This window comes from Nothoprocta perdicaria, unplaced genomic scaffold (genome assembly GCF_003342845.1).
Source record: "Nothoprocta perdicaria isolate Ctin4 unplaced genomic scaffold, notPer1 scaffold_134, whole genome shotgun sequence".
NCBI lineage: Eukaryota > Metazoa > Chordata > Aves > Tinamiformes > Tinamidae > Nothoprocta > Nothoprocta perdicaria.
Window position 1 is genome coordinate 1,048,398 of NW_020454472.1, and position 23,395 is coordinate 1,071,792.

General features: G+C 43.0%; 1 protein-coding gene across 1 annotated transcript; it reads left to right on the plus strand.

Annotated features, from left to right (window-relative positions):
* Window positions 1-1,781: 1,781 nt before the first annotated feature.
* AFG3L2 (AFG3 like matrix AAA peptidase subunit 2) lies at window positions 1,782-22,177 on the plus strand (the record flags this gene model as incomplete). The annotated part of the gene is made up of 16 exons (XM_026033870.1): window positions 1,782-1,893; window positions 2,307-2,375; window positions 4,373-4,488; window positions 4,850-5,002; window positions 7,147-7,221; window positions 8,818-8,942; window positions 11,464-11,737; window positions 12,333-12,470; window positions 15,578-15,731; window positions 16,440-16,547; window positions 16,668-16,793; window positions 17,773-17,883; window positions 18,073-18,188; window positions 19,171-19,371; window positions 20,755-20,949; window positions 21,307-22,177. Coding segments are annotated over 16 exons (2,313 nt in total), but the record flags the coding sequence as incomplete, so codon positions are not given.
* Between the last annotated feature and the right edge of the window lie 1,218 nt (window positions 22,178-23,395).

The window sequence follows — 23,395 nt, forward strand, 5'->3', positions numbered from 1 at the left end:
GCCAAAAATTCAGCTGTTCCCTTCTCTTCTAGAATCAATAATACTCTTGCAGCTCTGCATGTTATCTTGAAAGGCAGCTRTGCATTTCTTTGTCTCAAAACTGAGGATTTGTAGGGGCAGTTCAGCATAAACCAATTCCGTTAGTTAGTTCTGCCCTGTGATGATATTTTTTGTCTTCTTATCCTGTAGCAGACTAATGACATGAAAGACAATATCATTGGTTGTGGATTTGATAATTTTTTTTTTATCTGTGGCTTCTTTTACTGCTTCCTAACAAACACTTGAGCTGTGTATAGCTCTCTTCTTACATGTGCATATATTTCTCTTAGTTTTTTTGGCCCCACGGATTCATCCCATTTGTACAGCCTCTTCCAGGAGCACGTGTGCAGTTGTCCTTGTTGGAGGCTGTAGTTTATTGGAGCTAGGAGCTCTGGGGTGGGTGAGGTCTTCTCCAGGCTGTCTGCACCTGGCATGCTTTACCTGATCAGTAGAATATCCTCTTGAATTTTAAGTGTCCCGCTTGTTTCAAAGACCTACAATGACACTAAGCAATGGCTTAAGCATTATTTGTACTTCAGTCTATAGGGCAAGCGAGCAGTGAAGCTGGTCTGGGGCATTCCTCTTGGTTCCAGCAGGTGGAACTAGATCACCCCTCACAAGAAAGTCTCATGTGTTTTCTTCTTTAACAAGGTGGGAGAAGCTCCCAGGCAGGAAGCTTCAGGAGAGTTAATATTCAACTCGCAATATGCCAGCATTCCTCGCGTGCTCTTAGCAGCCTACCTGGCATCCTGCAAGCTTGTTCAGCGGGCCAGGATATAGGCTCTGCCTGCAGCCACCCTGCTTTGAATGCACGGCTGGATATTTGCTGTGTGCAGAGGTGCCGTGAGTCCCCCTCCCAGGACTGTAACTCATCCTGACTTGAGGACCTGCTGCTCTGGTCATGCCCAGGCTCTTCAGACAGGTTGATCCTGATCAAAAGAAATGGAAGGAAACTGAGCTCTCCCTTGGGGCAAAGAAAATAGATGCAAAAATATGATGAGTTTAATTAGAAAACATTTTCTAAAAACTGTGGAAAGAGCTTGTATTAAGAGCTTTTATTATAAACTTCTATTTTTAAATCTTAAATGTCCTTTTTGTCTGGAAGRGAGCATTTTTTTTCCTCTGTAATGAACTTGTAATTCACTCTATTTTAAAGCATTCTATTAGAATATAAAATTTATTTTTCTTATATATTAATAATTTAAAATATTTCCTTTGATACTCTTAAATAGCAGATAGCTATATTCAACTTGTCTTGGATCAAAGTGTAATACTTCTTTTTTCTAGAATGGATATTAGCCTGCATAGAGATTTAGGTCTTCCATTTGAAGTGATGCTTTCATGTGGTTTCTTAGCTGTACACGAGTACAGTTTGTCATACCTCGTTCTCTTAGTTTCCAGCAGATCTTTCATAAATAGAAGTAAATTTCTTAATTATTTTCCTTTGAGAGAACTCACAATTCTTTCACAAAGTATCCTGTAGGGTAAGCCTGGGAACAATTACTATGTTTCTCTTTGATAGTGAATAATGAATAAAATAAACACTTCCTCATTTTGGAAATTAGCCATTTGACTTTTTTTTTTCTCCATGATTTTATTATTTTSTTGTCCATTTTTGTTGGAATGCAATGGAATGAAGAATTTTACAACAGACTTTGAGTCTGCTGAAAGTCCTGAACTGCTACAAGACAGATACTACAAAGACATTTGCAGCAGCTTTCCATTGTTTATAACCTTTATTTATTATCTTTCAGCTCCGTGAAAAAGTTGCCCCTGGCGCCACGACTGACAGAAGCACTGTCTTGGCGAGTGTAATTGCTGCTTGCAGAAGGCTGTTCTGCCAGCCTCCCAAAGGTGACTGCAGCTTCAGTTGCTGAAATGAAGCGTAGTGCTGAGGGGTGCATTTAAGTACTGTCTAGGCTGATTATTTTGTGGGCAGTAATTTMTTTATTTAACCAAAGGTTAATCTTAAGATGAGTGACTGCAGTTTACTTCACTTTATGCAGTACAATGAACTAAGCTTGTCTCTGATTTAAAGGACAACTTGATATTAGGTAACTAAATAAGTCATGATTATTCTTGTAAAGAATGATAGATTTATTTATGGGAGCCTTGTATAGCTTTTGAACCAGAAGGCAAGAGCAAAACCATTTTTGCAGTTTACATGTAGCTACCTTCTCTGCTGATATACAAAGTCAACTGCGATGACTAAAATGTAATGATAGAATTATAAACTAATAATGAGCTTTTTATCTCTTCCTTAATAGGATTTGAGAAATATTTTCCCAATGGGAAGAAAACAAATGGAACTAAAGGTTCGGCTGCAGAAACAAAAGGTACAAAAACCCTGCAGTTTTAATTTTTTCCTTAGGACGTGCATTCATTAAATTTTCAGCAAAATCCTGTGGGCTTGTGAGGGTTTTGTTTGTTTGTTTTTCCATCTTCATGAGAGCTGTACCAGATTAAGACACCAAATTTGTTTTATAACATTAGTTTTATTTTATGTTATATTTTATGTTCATGTTGGACTACTGTCCATAATTTCTTTCGTTGTGCTAGTCAAATATTTAGATTGTATTCTACGGGTATATTTCTCAACTTTTCCTATTTATTAAAATACCATTTCCTGATGTAGTTAGTAAACAGAATTGGCATTGTGGATGAGAAATTTCCATTTCTGGATAGCTAGAACCATCCATGTAGCCTGTTGCTTGAGAGGGGAGATAGGGGTCACTCTAGGACTGCCACTACTGTCCTTAAAGAAAGGAGGGAGGAGCAAGAGAAGAAAAATTGTCAGTAGCAGCCATTCTGTCATACCAGAAATCTATACAACTTCTCTTCCAGAGAAAAGGAGAAATGGCAAGCRTGGGAGCTTATGTGAAAGTAGTAATAGGAAGAGCACTTTCCTTTTGGCTTTGGTTGGTCAAATGTAAAATCATGCAGCAATACTCAAACTAATCCTGAAGATGCTAGGTGGGTACTGGAAAGAGTGTGTGTTAGTGTTGTGCTCCATCGTGTAGTCTTGAACAARTCTTGAATGTGCCTTGGCAGATGGCATTACGATGTGCCACGCTGACCCCCTTGAGAGCTGAGTGAGTAGAGGCTGCSACTGCTGCTGAATCACAGAATGGCTGAGGTTGGAAGGGACCTCTAGAGACCATCTAGTCCAAACTCTCTGCTCCAGCAGAGCAGAGACCCAGAGCATGTGGCACAGGGACACATCCAGGCAGGTTTTGAAGACCTCCAGAGAAGGAGACCCTACAACTTCTCTGGGCATCCTGTTCCAGGGCTCTGTCACCCTTAGAGTAAACAAGTTCTTCCACATGGAGATGAAACTTCTTTCAGGACTATCTTCCACAGGAGTCTTCAAACCAATGTCGTAAATAATCCAAAGTCTGTCCTCCAGAAGTCCAACAGAGTTGTTTTGCTGACGTACCTCCTGACTTTATCAAGAACTGGTCACTATGCCCAAGACGGTCTCCGGCCACCACATCTCCCACCAGTCCTTCTCTAYAGGCAACGAGCAGCCCCAGAGAGGCTCTTCCTCTGCTAGGCTCACTTGACAACTCTGATAGGAAATTATCTTCCACACGCTCCACAAACCTCCTACACTTTTTCCTCTCTGCCTTACTGTGTTTCCAACAAACATCTGCTGGGTTGAATTCTCCCACAAGAACAAGGGTTGCCTGTCCTGAGCCTTGTGCCAGCTGCTTGTGCAAGCAGAGGTGGAGAGCTCTGCTCTCCACCAAAAGAGGTGGAGGTGAACTCCTCAGCCCTAGGAGGCTGACACTATGTTGTGCTTGTCTCTAGCTTGTTAAACAAGGCTCCAACCTTGCATATCAATGCAGCAAACTTTAGAAGGAGCATAGCATGACTCATGGGGTGAATTGGGGTGGGAGATGTTACTTAAAACTAGTAAAATATCATCGCTAGAGAAATCTTTTACATATCTTGGATTAGCACAGTAGAAATGCAAGCTTCRTGTAGTCTCCGTAACATTCTTCCTTCTCTACTTGGGCCAGTTTTGCTKCTTGGTGTTCAAGTATCATCAGTTACACAGTTACAGAACACTTGCTCGTAACCAGGGMTATAGGTTCCTCTGCCAGGTGATTAACTCCACCTCTGTTTCAGGAAAATGCAGTTCTCCAGGAGACTGCAATCTCTTAAGTACCGTGGCATTATAAGCTAGTTTATTTTCTCAGGTGAACTCTTTAAAATGAAAATGACTATGAAATAAAAATCAGTGTGAAGTTGACATGAGATGTAGAAATAATGAGAAARTGTGAAAAGATGTAATTAAAAAGTAATTTATTATTTATTTGTCTTTTGCTAGAAGCAAATCAGGCTAGTGCACGACAGCCTTCTGGGAGTAGCAGTGGAGGAGGTGGCAGCGGTGGAAAAAAAGGCGGCAAGAAAGAAGACACTAACTGGTGGACCAGGTTACAGAAGGTCCTGCCTTTCAAATATCCTTATTTGTAGCAAAGCCTTAAAGGCTTCGTATTTTGTCTCAATATGTCATTTTGAAAAATTCTACTTAACCTCCAGTGCTTCATAAAACACAGAATGTAATACATGCATAAGTCCTTTATGCTTTTTTTTCCCCTCCCAGTTTCTCTATGCTGTGCTTAGCTGTAGCATGAGGATTATAATAGCTGGTGCTGTCCGTTTTTTTCCCCCCCTCCTTCCTAGGTGATTGTTTCCTCATTTATTTTTGTAGATCTTGCATATAGTTCGGATAGGCAGAGGAAATTGTTCTAAAGCAGAGAAGAAAATGCTGAACAGAGGTGATTTTGGTGCTCTTGTTTCCTAGGGTGACATTCCGTGGGATGTCAAAGAGTTCCGCATGTACGTTGTGGGAAGCTCGTTTTTCTGGACCATGGTCGTATACTACTTCTTCTTCAGGGTCCCTGGGAGAGAAATCACCTGGAAAGACTTTGTCAATAACTACCTTTCTAAAGGAATGGTGAGTAGTCAGGAATTAGAATGAAAATCAGTGCCCTGAAGGTAGCACCAGCTCTTTTCTTGCTCTTTTCTATCTTCTCAATTATGCCAGTATTTACCTAACTTAAACATTTTTTAAGCCTGGTTTTTGTTTTTCGTATGTGTGTTTGGTGCTTTCATTCCTTAAAGTAGCTCACCGTGGGGTTTGAGTGGCAATGCTTATGGAAAGGTGGAAATGGAGAATGAGACAGAGACAGTCCATTCTGGGTCAGTAAATTAGCATAACTATTGTAGAAGTTTTCTTTATTGGTTTTTACTCTTTTATTTCCTATTTTATTTGTTTTTACTCTTTTATTTTGTATCTTAWCTTTGCATAGAGCCACTACTGGAACTGCAGTCACTTTTATCATCAGTATGTGTGTCCTTCTGTGTAACTTGGCAGCTCTCTGCACTTGGAGTAGATAGSTCAGTGATGCTCCCAGGTTCAGAGAACTGAATGTCTTGCACAGGCCCTTCCCACTTCAGGAGCCACTAGTTCTTTGCCTATTACCTCCATGTCTTTAGCTTCTCCTRTAGCTTTGGAAAACGTGGGCTTGCTTCTTGCTTTAAGGTCCTGGATGCTTCCTGCCCTCGCGTTGCTTTTATGAGCTGCTGGATAGGTTGCTTTCTACCTTTCCTTATCTTGGTGGTCTACGCAGAGCTACCATGTCTGCCTCTCCCCYGCTGACTGGGTCGCTTTTCTTGCAGTGCTGTGCTCACTCGCAGCTGCGTGTGTCTGGCCAGGAGCACTTGCTGGTTATCCTTGGAACAGTAAGATTAACTCAGCAAAAAGAGCTGTGTGACTGTTACAGTGAATGAAACCTGAACCCGTGTTGCGGAAAAGAATTATGAAAGTGGCTTCTTGCACAAAGCCAGGAACAGGAACAGTCCCTCGGGCCTCCGTAAGATACAGTCTGGATATGGAGATAAGTGGAATATGTAGCTGTCAAAAACTGTGACTTGCCCTAGTGGTGGTCAGTTAAGGTGACAAAGCCATCAGCCCTRCTAGGCTTATGCCCACTGCAGAACTGATCTGAGGTGACTACTTGAAGCCAGATGAGATCTAAAGCAGCTTCTTAACTCGTGTTTTGCTTCCATTCTACTGGAACTGAAATGGAACWTATATTGTGAGCCCAGGGAGCTCTTACTAGCCTGGGGGCATTCTGAGCCCAACTTGTAGGCCATTGCTAGTTGTAAGTTCTTTAGGGATACCAAAATTGGTTAGTATGTGGAAAAAGGAAGAAGAGGTGGAAGTAATCTGTCCTGCTTTGTATTCACGGGCTTTGGCAAGCTTTACATGGCTTCTGAAGAAATGCTGTCAAATTTAAGAAGCTACCCATTTGAAGCCTCTTTCCTGTTCAAAAAAAAAWTGGCCATTATGCATCTTAAACTTGCAATTGAGCTCTTGATTTTACTTAACATGGTGTTTGTTTCCATAACCATTTTTTCATCTAATTGATTTTACYGTGTTTTATGTGATAGTACAGGAAAGTCTTTCTTTTAATAAGAATAACAATTATAAAAGTAAAATGAAGTTTTCCCTATTTCTGAGTTTTTATTTCGGAAGCTCCTACAAATGTTTGAGGTCATGTGGCCTGTTGCTTTTGGTGTTTGACCATTGAAATAACTATGTTCTTGTTCAACTATTTCACTCTACCTGTGACTTGATCTCTTGGAGGTGGGGGACAGGGTAGGTGGTGTGTGATTCTGTTTTGATTTTGCTCTGGGAGTGAAAATGGCTCCAAAAATATGAAGTCATCTCTTTCTTGTAATGTCTGATCACATACCTGATTCCTGCTTTTTGGAACTCGTGGAAATGAATTGTAGTAGAAATTACTTYGAAACTTGTTCTTACATGTATCTGAAACAATTTAGATTAGAGAGATGGAACGCTCTAATCTGTGTTTTTATGAAGAGTAAATGTTGATACTTTGCCTGCTGGCGAGCTTGTAGCTTGTGGAGCCGTCCTGACCTTCAATGTGATTTTTTTTTTTTCTTTTTTTTTTTTTTCTCCTCTTCTCTCTGGAAAGGAGAAGAACAGACTCACATGGGGGATACCCAGATAAGCTGGCTGTGATGGGAGAGCTCTGTGCTTGAGCACATCACAGCTTCCTTTTCTTCCCACAGGTGGACAGGCTTGAAGTGGTAAACAAGCGCTTTGTTCGAGTGATCTTTGTTCCAGGAAAATCTCCTCACGACTGGGTAACGTTTACTTTTAATACATGAGGCATTAAAAATGTGAAAGACAATTCTTTATTTGAACGTTAATGCAGAAAACTTGGTCAAGGAGTGTTAATAGCCTTTTAATCTGAAATATTTTTAGTATTTTGACATGGTACCTAGCATAGGATGTTTGTCGTTTTACTGYGTTGGTCATGTTTTGTCCTGCAGATATCCAAAAACAATGGCATATTACAAAATCAATGTACAGTTGTAGCCACCAGTTCCTTTCCAGTGCCATGGTCTTAAAGAAAATACAGGACGTTCATAAACCCGTCCTCTTCCAGTCTGTGTAACTACACTTTTCTACCTGATTAAAAAAATTCAACAAATGTAAGGGGAAAAATATAACTGGCTAGGATGCTTTTTAGTTTTCAAATAACTTTATTTCCATTTGATTTTATTGCCCTTAAAACTAAGCTAAGTGCCCAGTTTCTTGGCGGGAGAAGTTAGTGTGTGTTTCAGAGAAATCTCTTTCCCAGTAACACAGTGAGAAACAGGACTGATACAGGTTAAAGTTCTCCAAAGAATACTACTCAGAGGCAAGTAAGTTTTCTTACTTAGAAAAGAAATTAAAAAGTACATAAATGTGAAAACTATTTTGGATGTCGTCTCTGGCCATTTCAGTCCTCTTTAATATACAGGTAGCTAATCTTCTGAGTGCTTGTATACCAAGTGCCACATTTTGGAAAAACTTTATCCAGTTGCTGCTTCCTGGACGTTTTTGTTGCTGTTGTTTCCTTTTTCCCTTCGTTACTGACTTGCTGAAACAAGGTCTGCAAGTCCCTCCAGGGTAAAGTGAAATTTGCAGTAGTTACTTCACCAGTGGGTTTCAGTGAGATTTGCTCTTCAGACTTGCTTATATAYCCACTCTTTAGCCCACATACCCTCAGCTGCTTTGGTTTCTCAATAAGCTAATATTTAGAACCACTTTATTTTTTTTCCCCTTCTCTCTTACAAGGATAAATGGGGACAAGTCAAGGAAGGTAACTGTGCAAAGAGGAAAATGCTCTAGAAAAAAGCCCCACTGTCAGCTCTGTTTCAAAGCAGTGTTTCCATTCGTTTTTTTTTCCTGATTTGGAAATACATGATATAAGTGCATGTTGTCCTTTGGCAAGGTAGCTGTCTCTGTAAAGGGAATGTAGTCTTCAGGAGTTACAGTTGCCTTTACCTGAAGGGTTGAGACCTTCAGGTGAAACAGCCATGAATGCTGTTTGCTGATTTATTGCTCTGTTACCGTCACTGCTAGCTCCCTTCTAAATATCTGCTCACCTACCCTCCTTCCACTTGTCTCTGGAGAAAATGTYAGGGTTTCAATCTATTTTGAAGTGCACAAAAACCGTCAGGCCTATGATTTCTACAGAAACCATGACAGACAACCAGTGTATTTCGGACAATAGGTCTTACATTTTTTACATGTATCTAACGAGGTATCTTAAGTCTCTAAATGATGTAAATTCTACTTTCTTTTTTTGTCTGAATCTATTCTGAGAATTGCTTGCATATGTGTTACAAATTAGCCTGTAATAAAGCTGAAGCAAAATGAGGCACTTTATAGTGATCTTGGCTTTTTTTCAGCAGTAYGTCTGGTTTAACATCGGCAGCGTGGATACTTTTGAACGGAATCTTGAAACTGTGCAGCAAGATCTGGGCATAGAAGTGGAGAACAGATTACCTGTAGTCTACTCAACAGAAAGTGATGGGTAAGAAACTGTTTAAAAACAGGAGTCTGGATGAGAAATGGTCTTCCGCTAGGAAGACTGGAGCTGTGAGACATAAACCTGTGGTGTTGTATTACRCTAGGTGGCACTGTTAGCAGAATACTGAACGTTTTGGGTTTTATCCTTGAATGTTAATTGYAACAGCACCACTTCAGTACTCTATTTCTGGTTTTTTTTTTTTAATCCTCTTCTTTAAATATAGCTTTTTATTACATATATACTTACATGCACAATTGGTCCTTCCYCTAAATGACTTCTGAGCAGGAGCCAACATGGCAGAGCAGTCAGGCTCAGGAGCTCTGTGTATAGAGTTTGAATGGCTATAATTCAGAGCTATGGCCTGTTGACTGAGAGCTGGCAGGTACCACTTCCTGCCCACAAACTCAGCAGAGGTCTGGTTTCCTGGTCTGGCAAATGGCAAGATATTGGTGATTAAATAAATTGTGCTGTTCTGCCTGTTATTGGGAGCTAGAAGATGCRTCATGCTTTTAATCTGTGAATTAGTTAAGAAAAATAGTGATAACTCCTATTTTTATGGCAATTTTGCTACCCAAGTAGGAAATAATGGTCCTGATACCAGTTGGCATTCTTTGTACTGATCTTCTGTACAGAGCAGAGACTGCAGAACTTCTCTGGCATAGTTTTCTGAATGGCTTAGAGGCCAAATTTAATCTTGTATCCTATGAAATGATTTTTGTTTTGATACAAGTCAAYGCATTGAAAAAGACTCCTGCTAGTGCCTTTGAAATAGCTGTAGTCTCTCAAGAAATCCAGTCATGGATCTAGTAGCTCATATCACTAGCAGTAGGTGCTTGGCTGCTGTGTCTCTATTTTCATTCTTGACATTGTGTTTATTTGGATTTTGGAGCAGGAGGGAGAAGTCTGATTTACTTTTCTAAATCATTTTACCAGGTTGCTGCCTGTTTGTGGCAGCAGGAGAAATGATACCCTTAGCTCTAGAGCATCCTGGGACCTAAGATACAAGATTTGTGTCCCCTGTTCTTCTGCAGACTCTCTCTGCCTCATTTCTGTGTTTCTGTCCAAAGAGGCATGTTGTCAAGGTCAGTGTATTACCTAACTGGTCAAGTCCCYACCTAAAGAAGTACATGGAAAGAAAGAGCAGTCGAGCAAAAGCTGTGCCTCTGCATAGAGGATGCCCGTCAGCCTCACGCTCCTCAGCGTAGCCTGGGAAGAGTATTCCAGCTCCTGTGTCCACCTCAGCCTCTCCCAAATCCCTTTTACTCATTAAATTCCTCTTCCCTGGCCTCGGTCTCTAGCCTTCTCCTTGGTGTCTTTTCTCTGCAGAATTTCTTTGTAGGTTTTCTAGCTTTGCCCCTGTAATGCTGTGGGAAAGGCAGAACAGGAGAGCAGCAGCTAGGAGATCCCGATACTGCTCCTCGCTGCCACTTCGGGATCCACTGAACGCTGTGATGCAGTGAGAGTCACACTTACCCTCTTCGCTCTGGAAATCCCTTATTCCCTTGTGATAGTGCTGCTTCTCTGCATTTTGTTTCGGTGACTGTTGGTGCAACTTCCACTGGGCTGTTTCTTGAAGATTTTAACAAAAAAGCACTGTGCTAATGAGGTGTGTGTCAATATTAAGTTTTCTGTGTGTGTAGAGAGCTATACTGGAAAGCTGGAGAGCAGTCAAGAATGACGAGCAATGGAAAGGAGAACAGAAAGGAAAATGATAACCATACCCTTGAGGAAAGGAAATATAGACATTGAAAGAAGAAGAAAGTTAAAAAGAGATCCAGAACTAGAGGAAGAATGATGGGTATTGTTTTATGAGAGAAATTTCTGCTTGAAAGTGTATTGTATTCCAGGCTTGTTACTTAGTATAACTTGTTTGGACAGTATAGCCATTTGCATGACTAGTTTTGTGCATAGGAAGTGACTAGTAGATGCTTATTAGAGAATTCCTAGGTAAAACACTCTGCCTCCCCAGTCACCACTGTTGCTTGTGTTTTGCTTCGTTTCAACAGAAAACAAAATCCAAAACTGTTACTCCTTAAACATCAGATATAAGGAAGTGTTACCTTGGCAGGATGTTGATTTACATTTCGTAGGATTRGGGGTGGGTAGAGTGCAAAGGAAATGGAATTCTAACTTTTCTTTTAATTATATTTATAGCAGGCTTTTCAGTTTGACTTATGTAGTTAAGACTTGTTTCCATTTTTTTTTCTGCTATTTTCCAAAGCAAATATCTTGCAAAAAATATTGTAAATCTGCAGGTCCTGTTGGTCCTGAATTTATTCAGGGTTGCTTATGGTGAAGCCAACACTTGGCACACATTATCATATGCAGTAATTAATTTTGAGTAATATATGTCTGTGAAATAATGTTAGTCTCATGAGGACTGCTAACTCTTGATCTAGTAGCTCATATCATCAGTATAAGAATAATGTAATTATTCTAGATTTTATTCTTGATATTTGTTTAGATTTTGGGAGGGAGAATAATGGGATTGTTTTTCCTCCTTTGTTTTTGTTCTTTTCCTCAGATCCTTTCTCCTAAGTTTGCTGCCTACGATCCTGATCATTGGCTCTCTGCTGTACACGTTGAGAAGAGGCCCTGCCGGCTTAGGTCGAGCAGGACGGGGCATGGGAGGCCTCTTCAGTGTGGGTGAAACCACAGCTAAAGTTCTTAAGGATGAGATAGATGTGAAATTCAAAGACGTAGCTGGCTGTGAGGAGGCCAAGCTAGAGATAATGGAGTTTGTAAACTTCCTGAAAAATCCCAAGCAATACGAGGATCTGGGAGCAAAAATTCCCAAGGTAAGGGAGCAGGGAGTCACCAGACGAGGACTTGATGCCCATGGTAGTGTTTCTGAGTATTCTGGGGGGTGAAAATGTTACGGGTTGCAATTTACAGCTTCTCTGCTTTTTTTTTTTTTTTTGTTTTGTTCTCTTTGGAACCATGAGGGGAAAAAAATTGAATAGGCAGGAAGGACCAGCAGTAGATACCTTGGTGCTGTAGGTTTGTGTGTGCCTCTTCTCAATATGGAATATTGAGAATATGGTATATATGTGCTGTGTTGTGTTGCATATAGCTGTTAGTTGTCTGTCACCTGTGCTGCAGCAGGAGCTGTCTGCTTAGCTGTTTTTGTGTGTTTGATCAAAGTAGTTTGAAGTCCCTCTTTCCATAAATCCAAGCAACTATGGCCGTGTGGTGCCTCTTTCTTCTYCTCAAACTAGTTTAAATGAGAGCTCAAATTTCAGTTTCCATTCCCTTGCTTTGTTTCTTTACACAGTTCTGTGACTGTAGTGAGAGAAAACCTGCTGGACCTAATATCATAGCCCATACAAGATCATTAATTGAGGTTGTTCACAGGTATGTTTTCATGAGGAAATGTACCTGGTTTTCTTGCAGGGGGCCATTCTGACAGGTCCTCCTGGCACTGGGAAGACACTCCTGGCTAAAGCCACGGCGGGAGAGGCCAACGTACCGTTCATCACAGTCAACGGCTCGGAGTTCCTGGAGATGTTTGTTGGTGTGGGTCCAGCTCGAGTAAGTTTTGGCCTTGCTCTGTTACTCCAGTGCTGGTGGCTGAAAGGYCGTTGCCAAAGCTGGTAGGCAGAAGTTTGGTTACAGCTGAAGTTCTGTCATCTATGCACGTTATGCAGCACATGATGCCARAGAGCTGCCTAAATAGTCAGAGATGCACTTTTTTGGAAAAGGAGCCAAAAGGAGGAGTTCAGTATCTGGCTTTGGGCTGTGTGGRCCTTCACCTGTGTGCAGGAACGTAACAAAACAGAACTCTCCTAGATTTGCTCTGAAGTAACACATAGAAATACGCAGTCAAATAGACTCTTTCCCTGGGAATGCCTCCTCCTGCTTGCAGTCTGTTGTATTGCTTCAAAGACCTTTGCTCTCCTTGTAAGGTCAGGCTCTTAAATAGAAATAGTTGTCTGGGGCGTACAAGTATGGCTCTGGTTGAAATAAGAGTCCAAGGGTCACTGATGGAGATAGCATGACATAAGCAGAGGAAAAGAGATGGCTATTTGCAAACCTGAAAACTACCACTTAAATTTGTTATCCCTTTAAGAGAATTGCTATTTACCATCATTAGCTTTGTAAGCCAGCAGTGTTCACAGTACGTGTTCTTATGATAAAAATTTGTAAAACAAATTTAATTGACTTTGTTCTACTATATCCTTTTTTTATTTTTTTCCTCAATACAGCTACATTTCAAACAAAGTTTGAAAACTATCTTGTAACTTGACCAAACTCCAGCCATCTTGTCTTAAACCTTGAAAACTGTACTTTTAGGTTGACTTGGCTTTCTTWCTTTGGGGGAGAGGGGCTTTGGTTTGAGAATAAGAGTTCAAATTTGCTTTGTCATTTCTGAGAACAGTGTTATGGAAAGAATATCCTGCTTTATTAGTGTTGAAAAACAAATTCTGATGGTGCTAGATGGAAATGTTCTAGTCCCAGTTTGCATTTGAGACTTGACGGGGAGTGTGTGCTGCTTTTGCTCAGTAAAAAGTTGTCCATTTTTTTTAGACTAAGCTTTAGAAGCTTTGAAAATCTACCCTTTTTTTGTGTATATTCAAGCTTCTTTGAAGCTGGCAGATCACCTTTCTGGAGATTTCCTCCTCACTGTTTTCACAGCTGTGTGTGCATGTTCCTCTCCGTAACCTAGGTCTCTTTTGATGATTTCTTGAAGGACTTTTCTCCTGGAATAGCAGAGAGTGGGAGAAGATACTTGGACCCAGGTAGTTTGGTGGGTGAAGCAGGAGGCTTAGACCCACAGCTTGTAATTAAGAGGACTAAGTGCTGGTTCAGAAAGGCAAATGCTGGAGCTGGTTAGGAGTGAAGACTTGTAAAGCCTTGTATTCTTGGGAGTACAGGGAGCCTGAAACCGTGTAAAGACTTTGGCAAAAAGAGCTGCAACAGAGGGGAGAGGGCAYGGCCTGAGAGCAGGGAGATGGCTGGAGAAGCTGATAACGGAGAAGAAAACATGGGTGCTGACTAAAAAGGGACTCTGAAAGCTAGGCCTATAGAGAGTGTGATTAGATAGGAAAGGCGGATGGGACTTGAAGCAAGGGGTGTGTGATGTAGAAAGGGTTTTAGTGAGGAAGGGCAAGAAAACAAACAGTTTTGTATCCTCTGGAAAGCCCTGGGTGTCCCGCAGTGGCACCCAGAGGTGCTGTTGGTTACTGGCTGCCAGCATGTGCTCGAAGGGCAGCCTCCCCTGCTCACCTGTGCAGGTGACAGTCACCCTGTAGTGCCCAGTGACATCTGCTACAGCAGCTGCGCTTGGGCTCGGGCGTTCAGCGTCCTGGCGGGGCACTTCTCATGTCTGGAGAATTTAACGAGTATGGGGGTAGGGAGGGGGCGGCTTTGTTTCTGTTTCACTTCCTRTAAATTTAGGTTATTAATAATACTAAATCAGTTGCTCCTAAGTGAGGATAAGCTAGAACTAAAACCATTCATATGGCCTTGGTTCATGTGCCTTATGCCCACACATTGTGTTAGCTTTTAGTTCTGTTGCTTGGGGAAAATAGCTGGGTGTGTTCGACTCTCTCTTACAGAGCAAAAGGTGAGAGCTCCGGCTGAGCTCCTGGCACTTTCTCCTGGTTTATTGTGGCCCCCTTAGACTTTATTTGTTGTCTCTTATTCCAGCTATCCACGTTATTTGCAGTGCTGCTCTGTCTCTTGTTCAGCTGTTCACGCAGCAGACTGACTTCCTTTCTGCAGGGAAGCTGCTGCCCCAACGGGCATCCCTCACGCCCGGCGTGTCCTGCCTGTCTTTGGAGGAGGCTGCTCTAACTGTGGCTGCAGCACACGCAGAACAGAGTGCCGAGCTGTGCCACCTTCCCACCCAAGTCAAAGTTCTTCCCTGATTCTCCTCTCCCGCTCCCTGCCGCTGGCTGACTCGGGCTCGCGGCCGGGCTGCTTGCTGAGCTGGGCGCTGAGCTGGGCGCCCTCCCAGGGTCGCTCCGCGCGCGTGGCCAGCGCTGGGTGCCGCCCGTGGCCGCGCTGCCGCCCGTGCAGCGGGGTTTGGCGCGTGGTACCTTCGCTTCCTGAAGCTTGAAAGTCCCAAACCTTGTCCTGGTGTTTGCTGATCTTTTAGGTCGCTTTGCTTTTCCCCAAAGTTCCCAAGGGAAGTTAAGTTAGTTGCAGAATAGATCCTTAGAGGTGAGTTCAGATTTTCTAGCCTGTATAAAGGGGAGAGAGGGTGGCCAAGAGTCACTGTAGTAGCATATTGTTAAATAAGTGCTTATCATTATGCTTTATAAGCCATAACACATCTGCTGTGGGAGCTGTGTCACTGCTCTAGCTGCAGGACACGCCTGAAGTCCCTYATTTGCTTGAGGAGAGCTGCTGTGTGGCCGCACTGCAGCCTTGCTGGCGGTGCCGTGTGCTAAAGAACTGCTAAGAGAGCAGCCCAGACAACGTGGTGCTGGCCACGAGGCATCCACCTTAGTGCATTTTAACTGTGCAGCAGCTASAGGGGCAACTCTCATTGTCTGCGGAGCTGCCAGGAGACTTCCAAACGCCTGCACCAAAACCAGGGGCTGCAGTGATACTGTTGCTGGTGTTGCTTTCCCCGCAGACACCCGCTGGGCAGTGACCCTGTAAGCTCATGCCCGTTCTGTTCCTTTGTCAAGGTCCGGGATCTGTTCTCGCTTGCTCGGAAAAATGCCCCTTGCATCCTCTTCATCGATGAGATCGATGCCGTGGGGAGGAAGAGAGGAAGGGGCAACTTTGGAGGGCAAAGTGAGCAGGAAAACACTCTCAATCAGCTGCTCGTGGAAATGGATGGTAAGTATTTAATTTCCATATAATTTTCTATTTAATTTTCTGCATTATAATAGTAGRGATTTGGTCATCTTCTCATAAACTAAAGTGTCGACTGCACTGATTGCTACCTTAATGCAGCTGTCATTTTAGATGTGAGGGGGAAGTGGGTGGCAATGGAGGGAGGAACACAGCTAATATACTTGTTCAGACCTGTTAATAGGGACTTGGGTTCTGATGTAAATGAAAATGAGTCTGGTTTTGCTTCCTACAAATGAAGAAAGGTGACTCAGTTTGCTTTAGTCTGGCTTTGTTCAGGAAAAAGATAGCATCTTTCTGCACCTTCTGATTCTGTGTCCAAGTTGAGTAGGAATGAAGATCTCTGTGAGAGCAGATGCTCGTACAGACCAGCAGAAAAGGACACCACCCTGCTAGCCACACTCATCTTGCAGTTCCCAGAGCACTTAATCTTATAGCTGCATTTTTCTGGAGATAAACTAGGATTCATGCAGTGCTTCATAAAGCAGAGTCCCCCCAGGCCCTTTTTGCTTGTTATGGAAGCCGGGCAGTGCTCTAATAAATAGAAATAGGTCCACCTTTGGGATTGCTTGTTTGAAGTGTCACCTGTGTGGTAAGCAGTCTTCCTATTTCTGCTTTGCTTTTTGTTCGTTTGCTTTTGTTTGATTTCCTGGGAAATCACGTTCACAGACTGTTACTGTGTTTCTCTAACAGGATTTAACACAACCACAAATGTAGTCATATTGGCAGGGACTAATAGGCCTGATATTTTAGATCCTGCTCTGATGAGGCCAGGACGCTTTGATAGACAGATTTACATTGGTAAGTTTATCTGCATCCCTATCTACTTCTCCATATGTAGAAATCATTGCAGCTTTTTACATGTGTGATTTCTTACATGCACTCAATTAAAACATGTGCAAAATACTTTTCATCTTAAAGGACCCCCAGATATAAAAGGAAGAGCATCTATTTTTAAAGTCCACCTTAGACCTCTGAAATTAGATGCAGTCTTAAACAAAGACAGCCTAGCAAGAAAACTTGCTTCACTGACGCCCGGATTTTCTGGTAAGTGATGATTTTATGCCACTGTTCCTCTGCATTAACTATGTTGGCTGTTGGTATTGAATTATATTATTTCTTGCATCCAGTCTCTTGACTGGCTGTCTTTATAAATATTTATATTTTATTTACTGATGCACTGTGAAATTCTTTTTACCTGTTTTGAGGTAAAGAAGGTCCTATGCTTGTCCATATCAATGTGTGGGACGTACCAAGCAAATCTGTAGCAGAAGCATTCCAGGAATGCCTTCACACACTGATACTGAAGCCTGGCTTTATTTCTCTATGGTCTGTGTGTGCATTCTGTGGGAGGATTTCTGTTTCTGGATGTGAAGCTTTTTCCTAGAAGATGTACTTATAACTTTGTATTTAATTAGGAATGAATATGAAAACTTTCAGTGCTGGTTTGGAATTTAATCCATTTAAAATCCATATCGACTGATAGTTGAACCCCTCAGACTTCTTGTGGGTTACAAAAAACATCTTTCTGTAACAACCTGAGAGTCTGCAGCTCTAACAACTGCAGCGGGGCTTTTTTTTCCCATTTGAACTAAGTTGTCTCTGTAGCAGCACTGCAAATACTGTGGATGGCTTGAAGTGAATAATGTACTTATGTTTCTGGAGGGTRTCCTTTCCCAACAAGGCCTGAGCTGTACTGCATCCATAAGCAGGAAACCTGGCCTGCCAACTCTGTCCTAGTCTAAGCACAGTCTGCAGAAAAAAATGCAGAAGTTAGAATATGCTTTATCAAACAAGTACTCACTGGTAATAAAGTTTAACTGACTACCTGAGAAAAATCTATAACCATAAAAAAAGTATTAAAATATACATTAACRAATTATATAGTATATTTTTTTTCAGAGAGCATTACTTTTAATCTTTAGACTCTATGAGAATCTGTAGAAATCGAATACTAGATTTTCTCAGTGCTAGACCTTGAGATGAAATTGTGACAAATAAGCACCTCTCTGCTGCCTGCCTTTAGGTGCTGATATTGCTAATGTTTGTAACGAAGCTGCTTTAATTGCTGCAAGGCATCTCTCGGATGCTATCAACCAAAAGCATTTTGAGCAAGCCATTGAAAGAGTTATTGGAGGTAGGTTCATCGAGTAAGTCGCTCTTCAGCTTCCTTCAGTTCATTTGGTTTTTGCTTTGATATAATCTAGTTAAGGGTAGCTTTTTGGGTACCTTTGGTGTGGCTTGGGCTTGCTAGCTCTCTCTTTGCATGAGATCTCAATGGACACAGGCTTGTCTGAAACTATTAACTGAATCCTTTTCCTTAAAGGTTTGGAAAAGAAAACTCAGGTACTGCAGCCAGAGGAGAAGAAGACCGTGGCGTACCATGAGGCAGGGCACGCAGTAGCAGGGTGGTTTTTGGAACACGCCGACCCACTCCTAAAGGTGAGGAGAAATTAACTGGAACAAGGAATCTCTGGAAAGTGTAGGTAGCGTTTTCTTCTGTTGTTGCTTTGTATTTTTACTTAATTTGAGGAGATTATTAAATTGAGCCATCCACAAAAGAGAGCATGCAGAGCAGTGGGCACTGCTCGTGTACAGCCGGTGCACCGCCCATAGCTTTGCTGGCACCTGGCTGCCGCCAACGTGATGGGGCTCAGAGTGCCAAAGAGCTGGAAGGTCAAGGGCACCAAGGCTTCTCATGGCTCTGCCTGCCTTGGTAGCTGCTGTTTCTGCTAGGCTTTCAATGGTACCCACCTAAGGTTTAAAAAATGGTTTGAAAGGTTGTGCAGCTCAATGTATCTTCAGGAATATCACTGTAAAAATGTGTTCATCTACAGACTAAAATGTTAATTTGAAACTTGAATGAAAAGCCTGACAAATTGTAGGTCCAAAATTCCCCTGTCTTCTACGTTTGCTTTAACTGTCAGTTAACCTTAGTTAAGTGTTCTTCATCGTGTCTGSTTTAAAAGACAAAACTTACACTTGAACAATTTATTGTTGGAAGGAGGACGGTTGCTAACGTGGAGATTTCTGTCTGTCCTGTGATTCAGAGCACCAGAGGTGCAGTAATGTTATGTCTGTTACAGAATCCTTTAAACTCTAGAGTACCTGGAAGGCAAGGAGCAATGTATTCTAGTAGCAAGACCACAGGAACACCTTTTCCATGCCAAGGGATGGCAGGACATTTTGAATCCGTTCTTGGGAATCTAGAAGCCTTTTCAGATTACACACTGGGTTTAAAGGAGTTTGGAGCCAATTTCAAGCTAGCTAGGGCTTTTAGGGGTAAGTCACAGCAAAGCCAAAGCTGTAAATAGAAATCATGTCTAGTTCAAGGATTGCCCTGGTGTGGATTGTGGTGTTTAAAAGCTRGTAGCCAAAGAACGCTTCAGGGTAAACGTTCACCTTCTGTTAATTTTGACTGCAGGTGTCTATTATCCCCCGTGGCAAAGGCCTGGGTTACGCTCAGTATTTACCCAAGGAGCAGTATCTTTACACCAAAGAGCAGCTGCTCGACAGAATGTGCATGACTCTGGGAGGACGCGTGTCCGAGCAGATCTTCTTTGGGAAAATTACCACTGGAGCCCAGGACGACTTGAAGAAGGTGACGCAGAGTGCGTACGCTCAGGTGCGTGCTTGTCTCCTTGGCTGGCACTGAAGTTCCAAAGGATTTTGAAGTGGTTGAATCATGTGGGCCCACTTTAGTAAACGGTGACATGACTAAACGTGCTGCTGTAGCACAGAGATGTTGATGACTCGTGTATTTCTATCACACAGTTGTGTAACAGAAATCACCGAATGCATTGGGCTTTGGTTGTTCTCTTACACCCCTGCAGGAACACGTGTACTGCAGTTGCATTCAGATCTGTGGCCCCGTGCTCTGGGTGTCCCTGCTGGAGCAGRGGGTTGGACTAGATGATCTCTGGAGGTCCCTTCCAACCTCAACCAGTCTGTGATGCTGTGAACTGTGTACCCTAAAAATTTTATGTGGGGCGCAGGTTTGGTTCTGTGATTCTTCTTTTGCTCTTGCCCAGTGTCAAGAGCTGCTTTGGATTCACATTAAAGCCAGAAAACCTTGTTCTTAAGCAATTTGCTGACAGCTGAGTGCTGATGCGATTAAGACACTAGCCAGTATCAGCTAGTACAGATGAGTAATCTGAAATCAATAAAGTGACTCCTCGATGTGTAACTAACCATTCATTTCATTTCTTATACCAATATAGCTATAAAATACATTTCTCCTATGCAACTCCAACTCCCCGCACACATGTACCATACCTGCCTCATGACCTCCAATACACTTCTTGTGGCTACCTCTCTGAAAGCTAAATGTGTAATGAAATTTTACTGATGATTTTTCTGCCCTTAGTCATTCTTGTTCAATTTTAAATAAAAATGTTTAGCAGACAATTTYCCTCCATAGTAAAAACATTGTTTCGAGTGAGAGTTGGGGTTTAAGAAAGAGTTTCTCTTCATTATGATGCAGCTTAAGGTTCTTGGCTCTAGGGAGATGGCCCTTCTGGACACTGTTTCGTCCTGCCTGTTTCCATCCGGGCCAAGTGCCATTTTAGTCATCCTTAGAAGGGCAGTGGCCATGGAGGACACATGTAAATGAGTTCTAAATAGTGTGGGTTTGTTTCTGCCTCTGCTGTGATAAAATGCAGCTTCTGCAATCTTTTGAATTAGATTAACTTACATATTTCTGGCAAGTTGTACTGCTTAATGAAGGCTTATGTGTTTCTTCATATTTTGGTATTTAAATAAAGCATTGCATACATCGCAAGAATAACCACTTTTAAATGGTGGTACTTGAGTACTTCAATCCTAATTATTAAAAAATAGTAACTGAAAACCAACTGAAGGAACTCCAGCTTTATTTCTGCTTAGGTAGACTGTAGTTTTTCAGGAAGGATGGGTTTTACAGAAATCATGCTTCCTTYCAGTTCTGGTTACCAAACCTGCATCAGTAAACCCTAAAATCTTTACAGTCATTCTCTGTGCTTCCCCACAGATAGTTCAGTTTGGTATGAATGAAAAAGTGGGGCAGCTCTCCTTTGATCTGCCCCGCCAAGGCGACATGGTGCTGGAGAAGCCCTACAGCGAGGCCACGGCGCGGCTCATCGACGAGGAGGTGCGCGCCCTCATTAACGCCGCCTACGACCGGACGCTCGCTCTGCTGCGTGACAAGAAGGAGCAGGTGGAGAAGGTGAGCGCCGGGGTTGGGGGCCCCCGAAGTGCAGCTGGGGAAGCGGAGCAAGACGTTGCCTGTGAGGTGGGCAAGGGAGCTTGTTGAGAGCTGSTCGCTGTGCCGCAAGGCAGGCACCCCGACGTGGATGCACACGTGTAATGTAGCAACCGTGGCCCAGCGGGAGGATGCTCTGGCAAAGGTTATAAGCAGGACTTTAAAAACGGTGCTTTTGCACAGGGGGGAAACATCGCTTGCGGGAGTTCTGAGCAACCTGTTTCTTCCATGAAAAACTTCCCTGTCCTGAGCTGCCTGACCTCTTTCTAGGAAAGAGCCAAGCTGATGTGTTCCGTGTGCTGTAACTTGCTGCTCTTTCAGGTCGCTCTGCGGCTGCTGGAGAAGGAAGTGCTCGACAAGAGTGACATGCTGGACCTGCTCGGCCCGAGGCCCTTTGCAGAAAAGTCGACGTACGAAGAATTCGTCGAGGGTACGGGAAGCCTGGAGGAAGATACCTCCCTGCCAGAGGGCCTTAAAGACTGGAACAAAGATCGTGAGAAAGAGAAGGAGGAGACGATAGACGAGCAAGTCGCCAGGCAGATCAGAGGGGTGCCCTTTTAGCACAGAGCGTGTGGTCGTGGTAACTCGCAGTCTGGAACTCGCCTCGCTTGTTCCTCCACAACGAAAAAGATATTTATTCAACCAAACTGTATTRGGGATGGGTGGGAGAGTGATACCTTGTGATGAGACGAGGCTGTTCTGCTCCCAGTTGGTGTGTGAGCTCATCAGCTCCCTGGTAAAGGAGGATCGTCTTTGGTTTGCCAGCTGAAGGCACACAGTGGGTTTGAGCTGCAGTGCAATGCCAGAACTGAACCTCTCAAACTTGGAAATAGCTCRGATTTCGTGCACAAAAGTAGTGGCGCTGGCCTCTCTTTTTAATAAGTAATCTRATAAAAATTAAAGTTCTGTGATTATTGATCTAAAACAAAACTGTATGTGACATGTTCTAAAGAGRGGGAAAAAATCATACAAAGTGCATTGGTGAATGCTTAGCCAAAAGTCTGGTCTAAGTGAAAAAGTACTAGCTTTGCGGAAATACCAGCTCTACCCTGCCCCCTCATTTTGGTTTTTAAAAGTCTGTTTACAAAGAACTGCCATCAAACATGATAGTGAAATTGGATACCCCCTTAAATWTCTTAAAGTCATGGTTCAGTGTCTTAAATTAAGTATGAAACTGAATTTGGCTCCTGCAGTTTTAGTAGTCAGTTTTTTTACAGAGTTCTGTAAAATATTGAACATACAAATGTGTTGTGTAAATACAGTTTGAGTCAATAAAATCAGTACTTTTCTGAAGGCTGATTGCTGATTTCTTGGTACAGAATTCACTTGCAAACAAGACTTGCACATAACTTGACTTTAGGTGGTGTGATTTTTATTCATAACTACCCAAACCAGTAGCTAGAGGTGAAGGTGTCAGGGCAGCTTAAAGCAGCCCACTTGTGTGTGTCCACTGTGCACAGGGGCATCCTGCTGTTCAGGTGCTACCTGACAGGCTCCCCAGCCCTCAGGGAGGAGCAGGTKTGGGGTGTGTTTTTCAGGAGATGGRGGAGAGGAGGAGACAGAGGAGAGAGAAAAAGCCCCGCTTGGACAAGAAATCCCTGCAGGGCATGTGCCTGAGGGCGAGTGAGGGAAATAACTACCTAATGAGTCCAGCGGAATGTTTTGACACGCTGGAAGGCAGGAGGAGGCCAGAGGAGAAGAAAGGTCTCCCTGAGGGCTGCAGCATAAGCTCRTCATTGCTCCAGTCGGTTGAAATCGAGTGTTCATGGGAATGGCTTTTGCTGCTTCCGCTGCTGCCTGGTGAGCAGCGCCAGGGAAGGTGGCGGGGAGGGAATGCTGCCCGTGCTGCCCTAGGTCCCGCACAGCGCCTCTGTGTGCGCCCCGTCCCCGGCTCCTTGCGGAATAGGCCATGAAAGAGCAAACAGCCGGCATGAATCTAAACTGCACATTCCAAGTTGCTGGAAGCAAAGTTCAGCGTTAAAGACTTACTGCAATTTGTAAAAATAAATAAATAAATAAATAAACCCTGCTGTGCTCTATTTCTGCATTAATGACTGCAGTGTGCTGTTTCTGATTCAGAAGAGCAAGTTCAAGGCAGTGCTGAGGACTGAATATGTAATTCTGTCAGGCTGTGAAAATCCTCCTGTCCTAAGGGCCGCCGCCGCTCTGAGGTTTTTTGGGYGGGCGGGAGGTAGCAGGGTTGGGCCAGCCCTGGCTGCGTTGCCACYGTGAGCCCCTCTCCAGGCTGTCCTCTCTCCCCATTCCTGGCTGCTGGGTTGTAAATTCCACGCTTGCTAAGGACACAGCAGCTAAATAAGGTTGTGATAACACGGTGGAGCTGCAGGTCTCTTTGCCCTTGGTTTGGAGCATCAACTTGCTCCAGCTCCTTTCAGTACATTGTAAGTTGTAC